The sequence below is a fragment of the Polyodon spathula genome, chromosome 25 (genome assembly GCF_017654505.1).
Source record: "Polyodon spathula isolate WHYD16114869_AA chromosome 25, ASM1765450v1, whole genome shotgun sequence".
NCBI lineage: Eukaryota > Metazoa > Chordata > Actinopteri > Acipenseriformes > Polyodontidae > Polyodon > Polyodon spathula.
The window spans coordinates 6,569,642-6,587,565 of NC_054558.1; the positions used below are offsets into that span (position 1 = coordinate 6,569,642).

General features: G+C 41.5%; 1 protein-coding gene across 1 annotated transcript; it reads left to right on the forward strand.

Moving 5' to 3' along the window:
* The first annotated feature begins 644 nt into the window (after positions 1-644).
* LOC121300102 (solute carrier family 41 member 1-like) lies at positions 645-15,436 on the forward strand. Its single transcript, XM_041228503.1, has 11 exons — positions 645-919; positions 1,725-3,117; positions 7,648-7,755; positions 10,108-10,179; positions 11,182-11,326; positions 12,347-12,493; positions 12,937-13,084; positions 13,328-13,407; positions 14,368-14,502; positions 14,724-14,872; positions 15,140-15,436. The coding sequence occupies exons 2-11, from the start codon at positions 2,701-2,703 to the stop codon at positions 15,323-15,325; spliced, it is 1,587 nt and encodes a 528-aa protein (XP_041084437.1). The 5' UTR covers positions 645-919; positions 1,725-2,700; the 3' UTR covers positions 15,326-15,436.
* The last annotated feature ends 2,488 nt before the right edge of the window (positions 15,437-17,924 follow it).

Consider the following 17,924-nt stretch of genomic DNA (forward strand, 5'->3'; position numbering starts at 1 on the left):
TATGGTAGAAAAGCATGACCCTTATATTTTTCATATATTGAAATTGGCCCCTTTTTATATATTTAAAATATATAGGATATATTTAAAATATATTTTAGTCTGTAATCCATATATTTATTTTATATGTTGAAAGTATATGGTGCACCATATATTTTCATTAGCGTGTAATCCATATAAAATAAATGGATTAAAGACTAAAATATATTTTAAATGTATAAAAGGGGTCAATTTCTATGTATTTAAAGTATAAGGATCATACTTTTTTACCATATATTAAAAATATGTAAACTATTTTAACAATAAAGACGGAATGTCGCATCATAGAACGAGCAAGACTTGTTCTGAAGATTAATATATATATTTTTTTAGCGCCTAAGGATTAACATCACTTGGAAATAAAGGTTAAACTTGAGTCAGGCGACCGTGCACATCAACAACTATAATAAACTCACACCCAAGTCGATATACCGGTAGAGCAGCGTGTCATTCAGTCCTGACTGCTACCTTCGCAGCTGCCTCTGCGTGTCACCCGGGCACACCTACTGCCACTCGCACGGGGTAACTTTGAAGGGGCAAATCCAATTCAGAAACAGGTCCACCCTCATTGGACAGAAAAGTATTAGTGCCTGTGGGTTTGCCCGCCCATGTACTTCCTCCTGCATGCAAGATTACTAGCTAGGGACAGTAACCGAGTAGCGCAGGAGTTTGTGTTTGATGCGAGTGAGACAGTGTAACGGGACCGGCGTGATTACTTGGTGAGTTTACTGCACATTACGGGTAACCCCGCTAGGCTGGTAACGATACTGCTCGCCGCTTCCACGACAGGTAACGGAGGGAACATATCGTGACACTAACAGCAGGAAGATCGAGAGAATACAGTAACGCAGGGGACAGAGGAGGAAAAAAGTACAGAAGCGAGGTACGTATGTTCTGGTCTGTAGAAATTGTTGTTTTACCCAGGAACTTTACAGCTAATGTCGGATCAACAAACAAAACAATTAGTCTTATTACCCGTAATTAGATTTAAAAAAAAAAAAAAAAAAAAAACTGACAATAAAAGGGACAGGGATCGTTGGACTTTTAAAATATATCTACACCGACGGCAAATGAGTTTCCCAGTGTGCAATGTACGATACAGTATAATTTACTTCTCCAGAAAGCTTGTAACTATTGTGATTACCGGTGCTGCATTCTGCGTTTCTAATGCCCATTTCACCCCTGCCTTGCTTCCTCTCAAGATTTCATATATAGTTGTATTAGGGGGGGGTATATTGGATGCACACTTGACGTTTTAAGAATAAGGCGTAGCTCTGGCTAACTGAAGCCCGCATTGCAACACGCCAGAGTGCCTGTTTGTATTTGATCTGTTATTTCCAGAAAGCTATTGCGACTCTGTATAAAAAAAGACTCCATTGTTCGGTAACGAATCACAAAGCCTTACGTAGTTTTCTTAGGGTAAATACTTCTGATGAAAGGTAATACAGATACACAAAAGGAGGAACATTTTAAAGGTTTAAAAATTAATAAATTCCCTATGTTTGGTTACAAATTAAGTGAAATCAGTAGGTGGGGATTTTACTGTCTATAAAGCATATGTCAATAATAATAAAATGTATACATGTATATGAATAGACTGGTGGCTTGTAATGAGCGGACAATATCCTTCTTTGTAATAATGTCTTCTTGTATGTTCAGGTGTATGACATCTCTATTCTTAATTGTAGGTTGAAAGTGGGGTGGACCAACACTGCTCTGCATTGCCTTACAGCAACGACGCGCCACCTCAAACACTACCCACGTTTCCAGGTCCTTAAATAAAATAACTTGAGCGCCACATGTTGTAAGGGGAGACGAGTCCATAGCACAGAGAAGTCTTGAAACTAACGCGCTCTCAAGTGGAAGCTCCACGCTGACCAGGGAGGGCGTGCTGGTAGTTCAAAGGAAAGGAGATTTCCACTAGGAAGCTAAAGCCCGTGCATTCGTAAACAACTTTAAAAAAAAAAAAAATCGGATTGTTTATCTGGGAACCATTATATATTACGACCAAAGTGGGTTCAAAATCATAGCCAGATATTTCGATGGTTTTATTTAAGCTTGTGCCATATTTTAAAGAAAACAAGAAAGCCTGAAAAATGAAAACTGACGTCTGACGGTAAACTTTGAGAAGTTTATTTTATTTCCTGTTATCCTAACGCACACATCCGCAGAATAATAAAGTAAAATTGAAGGTTCTGCCGGACAGCTAAGGCAGAATATTGATCTCAGCAATATGACCAATAATCGCCTTCAAATTATTAATAATTAAGTTTTCTGCACAAATGCAAATTTTCTTCAAGCTGCGCCAAACAGAATATGACTTTTTAATTGCGCGATCCAGGTACACCTGCCCAAAGCCAACACTGGATCTGCATTACGAATGGCCAAGAGACAAGAAACACCTTGCTGTAGTTTCTAACCTTCAGATATTTTTACAATAGCTTCTGCCTGATGCTAAAACATACTTTTTTTTTTTTTTTTTAATGATTCATCTATTTAATTATTTATATATTTAAAGTTGACTCCATGGGATAAACTCAAATACACTTCCATCAGCTTTACGAAAGCTGATTTTTTTTTTTTTTTTAAAACAAAACTCAACTTTTTTTTTTTTTTGGTTTAGTTGTAAGAACAACAACAGCATTTTTTTTAAGAAAAAAAAAAATGTCTACAAACGTTGCTGAAACCAAAAAAGAAGGACCAGTCCCTGGATACCATCATGCCAGCGGTGCCGTGCACCCGGTTATACCCACCGAAACGCGGCCGGTTGACTGCGAACTGAAGGAAGTGACCAGCCTCACAAAGAGAACGGAACAGCAAGAGGGAGACAGCGATGCCGACCGAGCCGAGGTTGTGGTCATCAAATCCCGGGCCAATGCTAAGGGTGTTCTCGAGGAGGACGCGCTCCTGGAGAACGGCAGCCAAAGCAACGACAGCGACGACACCAGCACAGACCAGAGCCAAGTGCTGGCGCCCCCTCTCAAGGAAACCTCCTTCTCCATTGGGTTGCAAGTTCTGGTTCCGTTCCTGCTGGCGGGCTTTGGAACAGTCGGGGCTGGCATAGTGTTGGATATTGTACAGGTGAGTTATATTCGGTTCATATACCTTTTAATTTAGAGTGGCAATACATCAGGATGGATAGCTGTAGGGACCTTTTGCCAAACCCAATTGTCCATGCTTTTGTTTAAAACTATCTATAAAGTTTACCACTGTATTTACCAGTTTTACCATGCTTTTCTGTAATATCATGATAATTAATGTTATTTACAATTTTTTTTTACAATTCTTGCCTATGCTTTGCCATGCTTTCACTGTGGTTTATTATAGTTTGCTTTTATTTTACCGAGAGTAACTTTCACCTCATTTCATGTTTTAATACAAGTTTGAGGAGCCACAGTGTGCATGTCACAAGCTCAGGTGAGTCTTATAAAACCAAAAATGGATCCGTTTTATTTCCACCTCTATTGGGGCATTGACTGTATCCAATACAATGAGAACATGCAGTCAAAAATAAATGGTATACAAGTTATAGTATTAATAAATGTAATAAACAATAGTGGGAGACAAGAGAACTGAAAACTTGAGAGAAAGTCACATTGAATAGAATGATTTAAGATCTACTTATTTCTAGATATTTAATAGCTGGAGAATCCATGTATCCTAATATTGTGTTGTATGAAATAAACCCAGTAACATGTTGACAGCTTGAGGTTATTGTCAGCAGCGAGCTGGAATATCAATGGACATTCTCAGCCTGTCTGTATAAATACACGCATGTGCACACACGTGCAGACCCCCTTGTCACATGCAAAGAGATGCTTTTATTTCCATTTCATAGACAGAGTTCACGCTGGCAAGATGACTTCTATTGGCTGTGGTGTCATGGATAGGAAGAGACCGATTGAAAGAATTTAAGAAATCTGAAATGTTATCTCCTGTTCTGATTTGGGAACTCCCTCCCACTTCCTGTGGATCAGGAATCTGAGACCATCCCAGAACACAAGATGTATACCCTAGACGTCATAGTTAGGGCGGTAAAAGTGACTTATTCCATGCCATTTCACACTCCAAAATAGATATAAAGACATTTGCATCTTTGATGCAGCTTGTGTCTTTTTCGTTGATGACATTTTAAGAAATCGTGCAGCTGCAGTGTGTCGTGTCCTTTACCGGAAACAAACTACACCAGCTGTCAGGTTCCTAAATGCAGTGTAACACGCAGTACATGTAGAATATGCATATCTTTCAGAAATGGGAATTGTCACAGGGACCTACATATTATACAGCAATGGGTAAACCCGTGGAAAAAAAAGACAATCGTAGTTCATCTGTACAAAACGTTGTACTTGATTAGGTTGATAAGTCCAGCAGATGTTTTATTGTAAAGTTTAATTTGAGATGTATCTGCAAAAGAAGAATATTCCCCTCTCCCGTCCTTATTCATTTGCAGCACGCAGTGCCTGGTCCTGAAGTTTTGCCTGTGAGGTTGCATGGCTGTTAAAAATACTGACAGGTCATACTCAGGAGGTCAGTCTGTTCTTAAGTTAGACCAAGTTCTGGTGTCAAGTTACTAGCTTCTCCACAGAACGAAGAACCGCTGCAATTAGAATGCACTTCTGCAACTTTAAAAAAAAAAAACTGCAAATCCTGAATCCTAGAATATCAAGTAATACTTCAAGCAATACAAAATGATATTTGTTTAAAAAAATAAAACGCATGCGCATGTCAAGTTTCTTTAATTAGCCCAATAGCATGTGCAAATAAAGGCCCTGCAGTGTTTGTTGCTGGTTTTGGAAGGCATGGTGCAAGCTGGTGCTGAAGCAGGTCAAACCTGATTGTGTCTCTTGTTTGGCTGAACTCGTTCTGGCTGCTTTGTTGTAGCTGGAGCTGCAGAATCTGTTGTAACCCAATTTATCTCAATTATCCCAATATACATGATGATGTGTATAGCACACCCCAGCAGTGCCATTTAAGAATTCTGACAGTACGAGATACTGACTGGATAGGCACAGCTGGGCCGGGTCCTGGATAGAAAACTATAATATATGTAAACAGGCTGGCGGTAATTTGGGTTCGTGCCCCGGGGATAAAACTTTGATTTTTAAAGCATTTTTAAAGTGCTTTCGCACACTTTTATTCAAAAAATAAAACAAAAAATAAACACTTAGCTCTCATTGAGCACTACCTAAACGTACACAGGTCCCTGACTAACACGCAGGACAGCTAAGCTGTTTACCTGACATATAACACCAAAGCAAAACACTAATACACGTGTTTATAAAACCAAAGGTAGGTTTCCAACAGACCTTAACGACTTTCAGCCGGGCTCTTCACTCCATAGCAGCAACAGCACTGAGCACACTGGCTGCTTTCCTTAAATACCCTGCACCTGGCTCTAATTTACAGTGATAGCCAGGTGCAGGGGATAATTAAAATGAAACAATTAACACAAATCATACAATTAAACAAACAAATTAAACAAAAGCAATTCAATTAAACAAAGTGTGCATTTTCACATGTTTTTAGGCATGGAGGAATCTGACCCTCCCCCTGCCACCTTACTATATATATATATATATATATATATATATATATATATATATATATATATATATATATATATATATATATATGTGTGTGTGTGTGTGTAATACATGGCTATATTTGCATCCTGAGCCATTCTTAAAAAAAAAAGGCATAATAGCACAGTAGGGGACATTAAAAAGTGGTAATTCCTGTAGAGGAAAATATACTTGAACTTTGACCCATTTGACTCCTTGAGGCCATCACTTTCAGTTCAAACACAAAACGTCTCATTTTTAATCACTCGGCAACACCCACAGTACAGAAATGTTCGTTAATGATCAACAAAATGAGAATGTTTTCAAAAAAAAAAAAAAAAAAAAAGTGAAGCTGGTACATTTGTATCTTGGAGAAATGGATAATGACATAGAACGTCTGTACAGCACTGAAACACTAAGTTTAAAAAAAAAAACGGTCTTGCACCTCTGCAGAATAATTTAAACCCCTTGCAGAGCGGTCCCGTCCAATCAGTGCCACCCTGGCTACCTGGATAACATCTTCTACTTGTTGCTTAGTCCTGGACAGACAATGGGTCCTATTGTCTCTTGTCATTGATTTAATAACTTTGTGTAGAGACAAGAGGTTTACTGTGCAGTAACAGTAGCTCTGGGATTGTGGACTGGAGATTTTTGCCACGAGATCCAGGACAGAGCACACAGTGGCAATGTGAGCCCACATAGTGCTCCAGTGATCATGCATCCAGCCTGTGCTGGATTGGAGGGACCTCACTCTCTTCTAGGGGGTGAGGGAAATACTGGGTTTCCACACCCAATCAATCTCGAGACGAGGTTACAAGCTGTATAGGAACGCAGACGAGTCTGGCTCTTTTGCATTGTGGCTAAGCCACTTGCTTGCAGTGTGCAGGGTCGCAGGGCAGCCAGCTCTGTTTTATTTATTTAAGGAAGAAGCCCTCGGTTTAATTTCAGTGGGCTTCTGGGAATGCCAAAGGCTGTTTCTAAGATTGAAAACACTGTGTTAACATGTTTTGAAACTCGCAGTAAATACTTGGGCTCCTCTTACATAGGCCTTTGTTTCTGAGCTGTAATTTCATGCTAGTTCTCTGACATTGTTTGTTTTTACTTTGGTTTACCACAATGGAGCACCTTGTTAAGTTATGTAACTGTACCTACTACATGAAGAATAATAAATGACATTGTACAGTATTACAGAGATTAAAAACACAATTGCATGTAATATATACTGTTTTAACAATGAGGACTGTATTCAGAGCTTGGATGTTCTCTTTGAACAGGCCGATTCCTTTACTTGAAGTTGCTGATAGGATCACGTTGTTAACACTCATGAAAAACTGTAAACAATTTTCACTGGACATCAAACCTTGATGGTCTGCACTGATGGCTTCGGTTCCTGCTTTCCAAAGCTGTCTGTACCCGTGGTGCTCACTCTGTGCTGTGTTCTCTCTCTCTCCAGCACTGTTTTCAAGCTGTCTGTACCCGTGGTGCTCACTCTGTGCTGTGTTCTCTCTCTCTCCAGCACTGTTTTCAAGCTGTCTGTACCCGTGGTGCACTGTTTTCAAGCTGTCTGTACCCATGGTGCTCACTCTGTGCTGTGTTCTCTCTCTCTCCAGCACTGTTTTCAAGCTGTCTGTACCCATGGTGCTCACTCTGTGCTGTGTTCTCTCTCTCTCTCCAGCACTGTTTTCAAGCTGTCTGTACCCGTGGTGCTCACTCTGTGCTGTGTTCTCTCTCTCTCCAGCACTGTTTTCAAGCTGTCTGTACCCGTGGTGCTCACTCTGTGCTGTGTTCTCTCTCTCTCCAGCACTGTTTTCAAGCTGTCTGTACCTGTGGTGCTCACTCTGTGCTGTGTTCTCTCTCTCTCCAGCACTGTTTTCAAGCTGTCTGTACCCGTGGTGCTCACTCTGTGCTGTGTTCTCTCTCTCTCCAGCACTGTTTTCAAGCTGTCTGTACCCTGGTGCTCACTCTGTGCTGTGTTCTCTCTCTCTCCAGCACTGTTTTCAAGCTGTCTCTACCCATGGTGCTCACTCTGTGCTGTGTTCTCTCTCTGCAGCACTGGACGGTGTTCCAGGAGGTGACCGAGGTGTTTATTCTGGTCCCGGCTCTGCTGGGGCTGAAGGGGAATCTGGAGATGACGCTGGCCTCCAGGTTGTCTACTGCAGTGAGTATACCATCCATTTAGACCCAGCTGTTTACAGGAGAGAATAACTGGAATAGCACCCTCATAACTGGAATGAGTTTTTTTGGATAGTGGAGACGTGGCTTTACAGAATGACATCCTGTTGTGGCATGTTTTATTTCAAATGTGTGTGTGTGTGTGTGTGTGTGTGTGTGTGTGTGTATATATATATATATATATATATATATATAATTAATTTTTTTTTTTTTTTTTTTAAATATAAATCGCAGCAATTGATTGGGCCACAGATAGATGATGATCATATTAATTGTAAACGTTCAGGAATTATACTGAAACTTGCATCCCTAATAGTGGTTCTGCTATCTAACCCACTGATAAGGATAATACAAGCAAAACAGTAGCATGCTAGCCCCGTGGTGCTGTTCCTGCAGAGCTGCCTGTGTGAACCACTGTGTGACCACGCGATTCCTCTGCATTCAAACCTGAAAACAATCCCAACACACTGGAAACATGACAGACAGGGGAGGGACCGCGTGTGCAAACAGCTTTCCTGTTCCTTTCTCTTGAAGATATAAAAAACCGTAAAACAAAAAAATAACCATGTATTCAAAATCATTGTCATCTCCTTTACAAATCGGCTCGAAGCTGCGTCTAATTACCAGCAGATTAGGTGTAATTAAAGTTGCTGGCTGGGTTACTTGAATGCTAATCCTTCACTAGCTAAGTCTCAGATTTAGTGAGAATTAGTTCACATGATTAGGAAGGCAGCCAGAGTGTTTTTATTCATGCATAGATTTACATCAGGCCCCCAAAAGGGATTTTAATGAAAGTTCCAAGCTTCTGATCTGGGGGTCCTGAAGTTGGTATGCAATTAAACCAGAGGTTGCTGACGCTGGCCAAACAAATCCACTGCTTGCAAACAATTACTAAGAGGAAAACTGCACCAATTAGTGATGGAATCTAGCTATAATATTATAAACATATTTCAAGGTCAGAGCACCAGCTTTGAAGATTGCATAAGCCCTTGATGTACATTGTTACCCGTTTATAATTCAACATGCATGCAGTGTCTGAACACCCAATTTACAATAAAAAATGGTTTGAAGTAGTCGATCACTATATACACCTTAAAACAGTCTTAACTGTTTCTCAAATCTCCTGCAACATCCTTTTAGAAATATTCCACACTGTCACATTGGCAGGTCGTAGATGTTTGCTCGTAAAGCATTAGCATTGCAGGAGATAGGGTTGTAAAAAGGTGTTCATTTGATTGAATAGCATGATTACAGAGCTTAATGGGGTCCTTGACAAGCAGCTGGTAATGCCCCACACCCTTGAGAATGCTAAGTTCTGTAAGCAAACAGGAAAACCACAAACCGGATATGCTCCTATCAAAGCCATCTCCAATTCAGTCCAGTTAATTTTGCATAAACCTGCCTTGTACACGCTGTGGCAGATACCTGCGTTTCCATCCTACTGCAGCTTTGAGTCCTTCAGCTTTGGAGAAGAGCATGTTAGCTGAGGGGTGTTCAAATTGAATAACCTGATTTCTGTATGCAACTAAGGCAATGGTTATCTACAATGCCAGCCCTCTCATTGGTATAGATTTTTGTTTTGTGTTTTTTCCCCTCAATGAAGCAGTGGGGTCTTCCACAGGTTTTCTATAGTAAATGTGCACAGTAATGTTCCCTTGCTCTAATTATGTACTCTAATGCACCTTGCACTGCAAACTCTATTCTAGTCACACTAGAGAAGATTTATAGTAGATCAGGGGATTTCTTTTCCCCAAATTACACAAAATCGAAGTTGTGTATTTGTATACCAAGCATCAAAAGAAACTTGTCACTATTATAACACATTTATTAAAAAATAAATAAAAAAAATAAAATAAGGTATATAAATGCTGGACATTGACAAAATATTTTTGGTTTCTTTTTAATCGCTCGATTATTATTCCTTGTCCTCGCTTGAGTGGCTGTGACTGAAGCTTATGCACTTAATCACCTAATTAGTGAGACAGTTGATTGGACACTGGATATGGAGTGATTTCAGCTGATGAATTGCAAGCTTGAATAAAAGCAATAAAGAGAGCAATCGTGCAATTGACATGTTTTAGGCTGGACTATGGACTACGAGTCACAACACCTGCCCAAGATCGACAGATCATCCTGCAGCATCTTTGTGATGTCAGTTGTTAATCAGCACAATAAAAAGTCACTGCAGCTGCTCTAAAACAGAGTGTCGTTTTTCGATCTACTGAATTTTATCCAAATATAAGTGATACGTTTCTTTGGATGCTCGGTGTATTTAACAGTAAGTACACTCATTAATAAAGGGGCTTGTCTACATCGCCATCATTTTCTTTCTCTTCAGGCTAATATTGGGCATATGGACACAGCCAAGGAGATGTGGGGGATGATCGTAGGGAACCTAGCGCTGATACAGGTGAGCCCATCAGTGTGCCCAAGAGCAAAACAATAACCAGTTTAGCATCAAACCGGGCAGGCAGCAGGAATCTGTCATGTTAACAGATTGAGCTGAATGCAGTCGACGCTTGAAAATTAGTCATAATCTGCGCTTGAGATGAACTTGTTTTTAAATATTCTTGTGTTCGTATGCGAACGTGTGTATTTGTGTATGTATGTATGTACGTGTGTGTGTATATATATATGTGTGTGTGTGTGTGTGTGTGTATGTTGTGGTAAAGCATACTGCCCAAGGCTGGTCTGCACCCTTGAAATACCTGACCCAGGCACAAGACCTGCAGTTTAGTGCCTGCTACGCACTTTTATTATTTACACAGATCACAAGTGAAATGCTGAAACAAAAAACAAAAGCCTAACTCCGTCTTTGGAGAGCTAAATAAACTTTTTCAAATTCCTAAACTCTTAAGCCGGAGGGCTAAGCTGTTTACCGGTTCAACCAAAACTGTTTCTTGTTAAAACAAGTTAAACGCAGCACACCGAGGACCTTTTAAAGTTGTCCCACACAGGCTGTACAAAGTTTCCACCCAGTCTTTACCCCTAATTCTGTTAGAGGCAGGTGTTTCGCCATCCTGGCTCGAATTGCAAACCCCAATGCATTCTGTGTGATGTAGTCCTGTATCACACCCCCATGACTACATTTTTCCACTCTCCTCCCCCTATTGCATATTGCTGTTGTCTGTTTTTTTTTGAGCATGCATCCAGTGTAAATAGAAGAGGAAACCTCCTTCTGCAGTCTGGCGCCAAGGTTAAAATCACTTGATGCTTATCGCTGAATGAAATGGTTTCCCTTGTGGTACGAGCTGTTGAGGAAATGTGGTCGGGAACTTGTCTGGCTTTCCCAGTTCATGTGTGACTGCTGCCTGCTGTATAAATGGGATTGACAAGGCGCAGGGCAGTGGTGAGTTTTACGCACTGCTCTCATCAAGTCGTGTCCTGTAACATCTCTTCTTTCTTTGTCTAGGTCCAGGCCACAGTGGTGGGGTTCCTGGCCTCGATCGCTGCTGTGATATTCGGCTGGATCCCTGAGGGCCATTTCAAAATGGGGCACGCGGTCCTGCTGTGTGCCAGCAGTGTAGCCACGGCGTTCATTGCCTCCCTATTACTGGGTGAGATTCTGACACAAACCAAAGCCAATTCCTCGACACAGAAATGGGATTGTCTTGTAGATCTGTACTGCCCCAGGCTGCCTCAGTGATGTGTGTATCTCCACAGGAGTAGCCCAGCCACAAACCAGTTAAACACTTTTGATTTGAGTGACAGATAAATGAATAATAAAAAAAAGTACTAAAAAAAATGCTTTTGATCCTCTCTAACAGTTCGGCAAGTCATGCATTCTGTTAACTCATGGTTAGGCCTTGTTCACAGTTCATATTTTACTGTTTACTATACTGTGTAAGAACCCTTATTAATTCACTCCTCAGTTTAAGTCCTGGCCAGGCTAGAATGCAAAGTGTTCTTTATACAGCTATGGCCAAAAGTTTTGCTATAGAATGAACTAATTTTGCTTCATCAAGTTGAATGAAACCTGCTGAATAATGTTACGTTAACATATTGAATTACATACTGCTTTGTAGTTTTTCATATAGTGACACATTGAAAAATGCGATCTTTCGAAATACTGTACTGCTGTTATGGCTTCCGGTAGACTTTTGCAATATCGTTTTGTAGTTTATTTTATTTCATGATGTCAAATGAGAGATTTAAATTTATGTTCATGATGTTTTTTTTTTTTGTTTTTTTTTAATGAGGTCTCAATCCTAAAATTCTAGATGATGCAAAACTTTTGGCCTTAGCTGTAGAGTACACATGCAATAATAATGAATCAGCTGCTTGTCAAGCCTCACCTGCCCCAGGCTAAGTCATACCACTGCCCTACCTAGTGAACCTGTTACACACGCCTTCCATAAATAATCTTTTATGAAGACTTGAGCGGCGGGCAATATGTCATCCAGATAAGACAGGATGAGTGGAGGGTATTGAAAATAACTACACTAGCAATGTGAATAATGTGTGTTTAATATGATTGAAACAAAAGCTAGTACAGACAGAAAGCCCAGCACTGGCAGTGCTTTGTATAGTGGCGATCCCTGATTAGCGCTCTTAACCCGCTTGTTGTGTCTGTGCAGGGTTGATAATGATTGGGGTGATCGTGGGCGCCAGGAAGATCGGTATAAACCCTGACAATGTGGCAACGCCCATCGCTGCCAGCCTGGGAGACCTCATCACCTTGGCACTCCTGTCCGGCATCAGCGAGGGGCTCTACAAACAGATGCGTAAGTGGAGTCCTTGCCTTAGGAAAGTCTCCCAACATAAAAGCATAAGCACTGTGAAGCCCAGAGAGGTGTGGTGAAGCTTATAACAAAAACTAAAAGCATGGTAAACTAAGGTAAATATGAGACAAGCATACAGAAACTGCAAAGTTACCGTGCAGTTTGAATGTGGTAAAGTTTGATAAGGGGTGCTACAATTCAGGGAAAGGCAGTGGAGTAGGTGTACATTTTTAGCAAGCCCTTGAGAATCACACAACTAGCTGATGTGAACTTTAGCACACATCGCATCTGCTGTACTTGAGCACTTCTGTAAACGCCCCTCTTGGCACATGTCACATGTGCATCTGCTTGTGTTGAAGCCTCCGGGTGGTGGTGGTGCTGATGAGGGCTGGAGCTTGCAGTCCTAGTTGATGAAGACAGTGTCTCTTGGGTGTGTGTGTTTGCAGAGGCGAATGACTACGTGAACACGCTGGTGTGCGCCGTCTTTGTGGCCCTGACCCCGATCTGGATCGTTATCGCCCGCCGGACCCCCTCCACGAGGGAGGTGCTGTACTCTGGCTGGGAGCCCGTCATAATCGCCATGGCGATCAGCAGGTAACCGCTACACTCTCCGGCCAAAACACCAAACGGTGCATCGCATACATGAAAGCAGAAACAGTGAAGACAAACGTTTCGGGTCCAAAGCTTTAGTGTTCCAGGCATCGTAATGAGTTTGTAGCTGCTGTGCTTGCTCAATGCACATCACATCAATGCAAATGAAAAGCAGGATGAAGCTAAAACTTTGTATTGTACCCCATCTGGCTATGGTCTGACTTGCTCTGCTGTGATCTTTTCCAGTGTTGGAGGTCTGATATTAGATAAAACTGTGTCAGATCCCAACTTCGCAGGGATGGCAGTCTTCACACCAGTCATCAACGGTAAGCCTCAACTCGCACTCCTCAATGCATGTTTGACAAGCTCCTGAAGGGGCATTTGAATTGCTTTTTAAAAAGATCTAATTTAGCTGGGCCAGGGTTGATTTGTACAGCTATGGTCAAAAGTTTTGCATCACCCTATAGAAAGAACTAATTTTGCTTCCTAAAGTCGAATCAAACCTGCTGAATAATGTTACGTTAACATACTGAGTTACGCAGACTTTTACATTATCATTTTGTAGTTTCTTTGATTACATGACACACGCAAAAGACCTAAATTATGTTCATATAAGTGTTTTTTTTTTAATTTAAAGTTGTCTCAATCCTAAAATTCCAGGTGATGCTAAATATTTGGCCATCGCTATACACTGCAAAAATGATTAAAGTCATGCACGCTTAGAGATGTTGATTTTCATAACCATACTGGATCATCTCAAGTGTGCAAATATCTCTGTATCTAGGGACGCTTTACCAACCAAATGCAGCTCTACAATCCAAATTAAACAAAGTCATTTAACAAGATGGTAAAGAGAAGTCTTTAGCCAAGCCTAGCCATGCCTTGCCGGAGAAGACTGCAAGCTCTTTAATGGAAAGCTAGGGGCTGCTGGAAGCATGGACAGTGTTTTCTCAAACTGCACGAGAGCACATTGTTAGCAAGCAGCTTGCCCAGATGTCTCGGCTCTATAAACAAGGAGCAGGATTCTGAAATCCATGCAAAACCTTCCTGGTAGCCAAGGAGCTGAGAGTCTGGATCCGAGCTTTACAACCTTTCTGACCAAACGGAAGCCCTGAAAACACGGCTTTCTCCTCTAAAAGTACCAGGAGCTCAATGGAATGTATATGGCTCTTATGTTGGCAATGTCATTAACAAGCATACCCACTCTCCCTGCTTTTACTATTTCTATTGGGCATTGCCAGTCTTGGTGAGAGGTCTCTGTTTAACAAGCGTCTCTCTCCTGGCAGGTGTTGGTGGTAATCTGGTTGCAGTGCAGGCCAGCCGAATCTCAACCTACCTCCACATGTCTGGCCTACCCGGCGTGGAGCCCCAGGCTAACCGGCCTAAGTGCCTCAACCCCTGCAGTGCCTTCTTTGGATCAGGTGAGTCGAGAGACCAGCCCTTCACCTGGAGCTTCTAACGCCCTAACCCTGGGGACGCGGAGCAGGACTGGAAAACAACAAACGGCAACACCTGCTTCTGTTAATTTAATCTCCAGTGGCGAGATATCGACGTATCCCTGTATAAATCCAGAAAGTAAAGGCGGGGTTTCCACGCTGGTGGATGAATGGGTCTGATTGACACTCCTCCTGTCCTCCCACAGGTTTGAACTCCCGCTCGGCCCGAGTGCTCTTCCTCCTGGTGGTCCCGGGTCACCTGGTCTTCCTCTACACCATCAGCTCCATGCAGGGCGGCCACACCACCCTCACCTCCGTATTCATGGCTTTCTACTTGACCGTGGCACTGCTACAGGTACCACAGCGCCGCGTCTTCAAACAGAGCATAGCAAACACTGGAATTAAAGAGAGTGTGATCACAAAGTATAACTACGACGTGCAGGATACAGTAAGGGCCACAGTCGGGGTGTTAGAAAAAAGAAGGTGGCGATACAGCAATAAATCTGTTAATCGATTATCGACCGCCATGGCTTTCTGTTTGCAAGCTGTGCCTGTGTAATGACAGGGGAGCTGTGATGTGATCCTCAGGGTGTCTCACAGTGCTGTGTTGCTCCCCTGTTAGGTGCTGATCCTGCTCTACATGGCTGACTGGATGGTGCACTGGATGTGGGGGCGAGGGATGGACCCCGATAACTTCTCCATCCCGTACCTCACCTCTCTGGGGGACCTGCTCGGGACCGGCTTCCTGGCTCTCAGCTTCCACATCCTGTGGCTGATCGGAGACCGCGACAGCGACGTCGGGGATTAGACCCACCCCTCCTCAGGCTTCCTGTACCCTTTTTGTATTTTGTAATTTATTACAATAATTATTTTAATGTCAGTGGGAGAAGTGAATTCTCATTATTTTTCAATGGGGATTTAAAAAAAAAATTATTGGCCATATTTTTACAGGCTAAAATGATATAGTGCAAATTTTTTTAAAAAAGAACAAAAAACTGGCAATAACACACAGAACAGCCTCCTCACACTAGGCATCCTCTACCCTGAAGAATTGGGGTTTGAGGAAACCCATCTTGAGTGTTTCCCATTCTTGCTTCTCGACCTGCCGGGCACTGTGTTGAGTGTTTCCCATTCTTGCTTCTCGACCTGCCGGGCACTGTGTTCTCCGATAGTGTGGGCATACTTACTATACTTGACATGAACACGGATGAAATCAACCTAGTGTGGAATGTAGTGTGCTGATCATGAGGAAATATGTTTCATACTTAATTACTTTTGAATTCTACCACTTGCTGAAAACTCTGTGTTCTTGTAAAGTGCTGCTAGTCTGTTGGCCAGCATGCTCTGTTCCCTTCAATACTATTAAACTCTGTAGTGCTGACTTTAATACTGTAAGAGACTTAAATTCAACAACAGGGTCTGCATTGGAAAGGACTTGCAGTCAAAACTTTGAATTGAAGTTTATTTAAGCATGTCTGAAGTACTCCACTCCCAGCGCGGACGCTGTAATATCTGTCCTGTGATTCTCCATCTGCTGGATAATTCAACACTTTACAACTTCCTGGGACTGATTTACCCCAAAGGATCCAAGCTGCCCTTCCCTTAAACCTGCACCTTCAATGAATCCTACTAGCAAAGTTAAAACTGGCTGATCTCTTGTGATCATTGGACCTCAGTAAAATTATCTAGTGACGATTATTTTACTCTGTGCCAGAGCTTTCCAACCCTGGTCCTGGGGTTCCCCTGTTTCTTCTGGTTTTCATTCCAACTGAGCTCTCAATTACTTAACAAGACCCTTAACTGAACTAATAATGTGCTTCATTAGACCTTAATTGTTCTTAGCTCCTAAAAAGTTGCAGAGTTCAAGTTACTTATAAAATGTTATAGCTAACTTCAAATCTGCAACTGTTTAAGAGCCGAAAACAAGTAAAAAGGTCTAATTTTAAAGAAATGATCAGTTCAATTAAGGGTTTAGTTAAGTAATTGAGTGCTCAGTTGGAATGGGGTCCCAGGACCAGGGTTGGGCTGTGATTTTATTAACTGCTCTCACTGATACCTGAATGAACCTGCTTCATGCGTGAATAACTGGAATAGCATCTTCATAACTGGAATGGTTCCTGAGACTGGTTTTGGATAGTGGTGACGTGGCGTTACAAAAAAAGGCTCGGATGAGATGTTTTATTTCAAATGTGTGCATGTAGTTTATTTGATTTGATTTTAAAATCTCAGCAGTTGATTGTCACACATGGCTAGTGATCATATTAATCTAGATATGTGTATTACGCCAAAAAGACATTTGGGATAAGGAAGAATTAATTTGTCTTTATTTTTAATTGTATTAATAGTTCAATTTATTTAAATAAATCCCTAGAGGGTTTTAATGGGCATTAGTAAAATATGAACTTATTTTACTTAGAAGTATTCTTATTTATTTATTAAGGTTATTTAAATTTTAATTGAATCAATGCTGCCAAAAATGAGAAACCTCCAAAAAGCATCTGGGTGATTGTGGTTGTATTGATGTGTTCAAGATATTTTATAATGTAATTTGGGTGGAGAACGTGCACACTCTACACTCTTTATGAAACAGTGCCACCTGCAGCCAACACGGTGTAAATACATGTTTGAGGCACAATCCTATTGAAACGTCTTATTATGAATAAGAACTTTGGCTCCTGTGAACTGTTTTTTTTTTTTTTTTTTTTTTTTACAGTTTGTCAAACATTTTTGTATATAAAAAGATTTGTTCTAACGATAATTAGTTGTTTATTTGAATTATGATTCCTGTACCGTTCCCCAGTGTTTACCAAAAGATTTGTCAGCTGTTGTCGTTAATGAGACCTCAGTTTCTGTCCGAAGCCAAACCCCTCCCACAGTGGATATGATTGGGTGCTCAGAGTTCTGAGATACAGTGGAACTCAGAAAGAGGGGTGGGGTTAAGAAAGGTGTTGTGTGACATCACCTTCCAGCCTGGAAAGCAATCACCTGAAACAGAGAGAAAGAATGCGCACCGTAACAGCCACAGCCGGGTAAGGGCTAATAAAACGTTTAAAAAGCAGCAGTATGAGTGCGAGGGTTGGCTTCTTGCCTTTGTTTCTGTGGGTCCTTTGTGTTGCACGCTGGAAAGGCATGCATCTCAACCCTGCCCGGACCAGTGCATGGCCGTCCACAGCACGGTGGTCGTAATGTTCAGCGCTGACCATTCAAGACTGCACAACTACTGTACTTGTAAATTATCTGAATAATAAATCATAAATATTTCTTAGTCTTTCGTCTCTGGAGTCTTATGTTCCCAGTTCGTCCAGCATCACCAGTTTCAGATCTGGACTTCGCTGGCCCGCAAAACCGTCTTATTGCATTCTGTCATCTTTAATTGACACCTGTTGTGGGCATCTCCACAGTGCCCC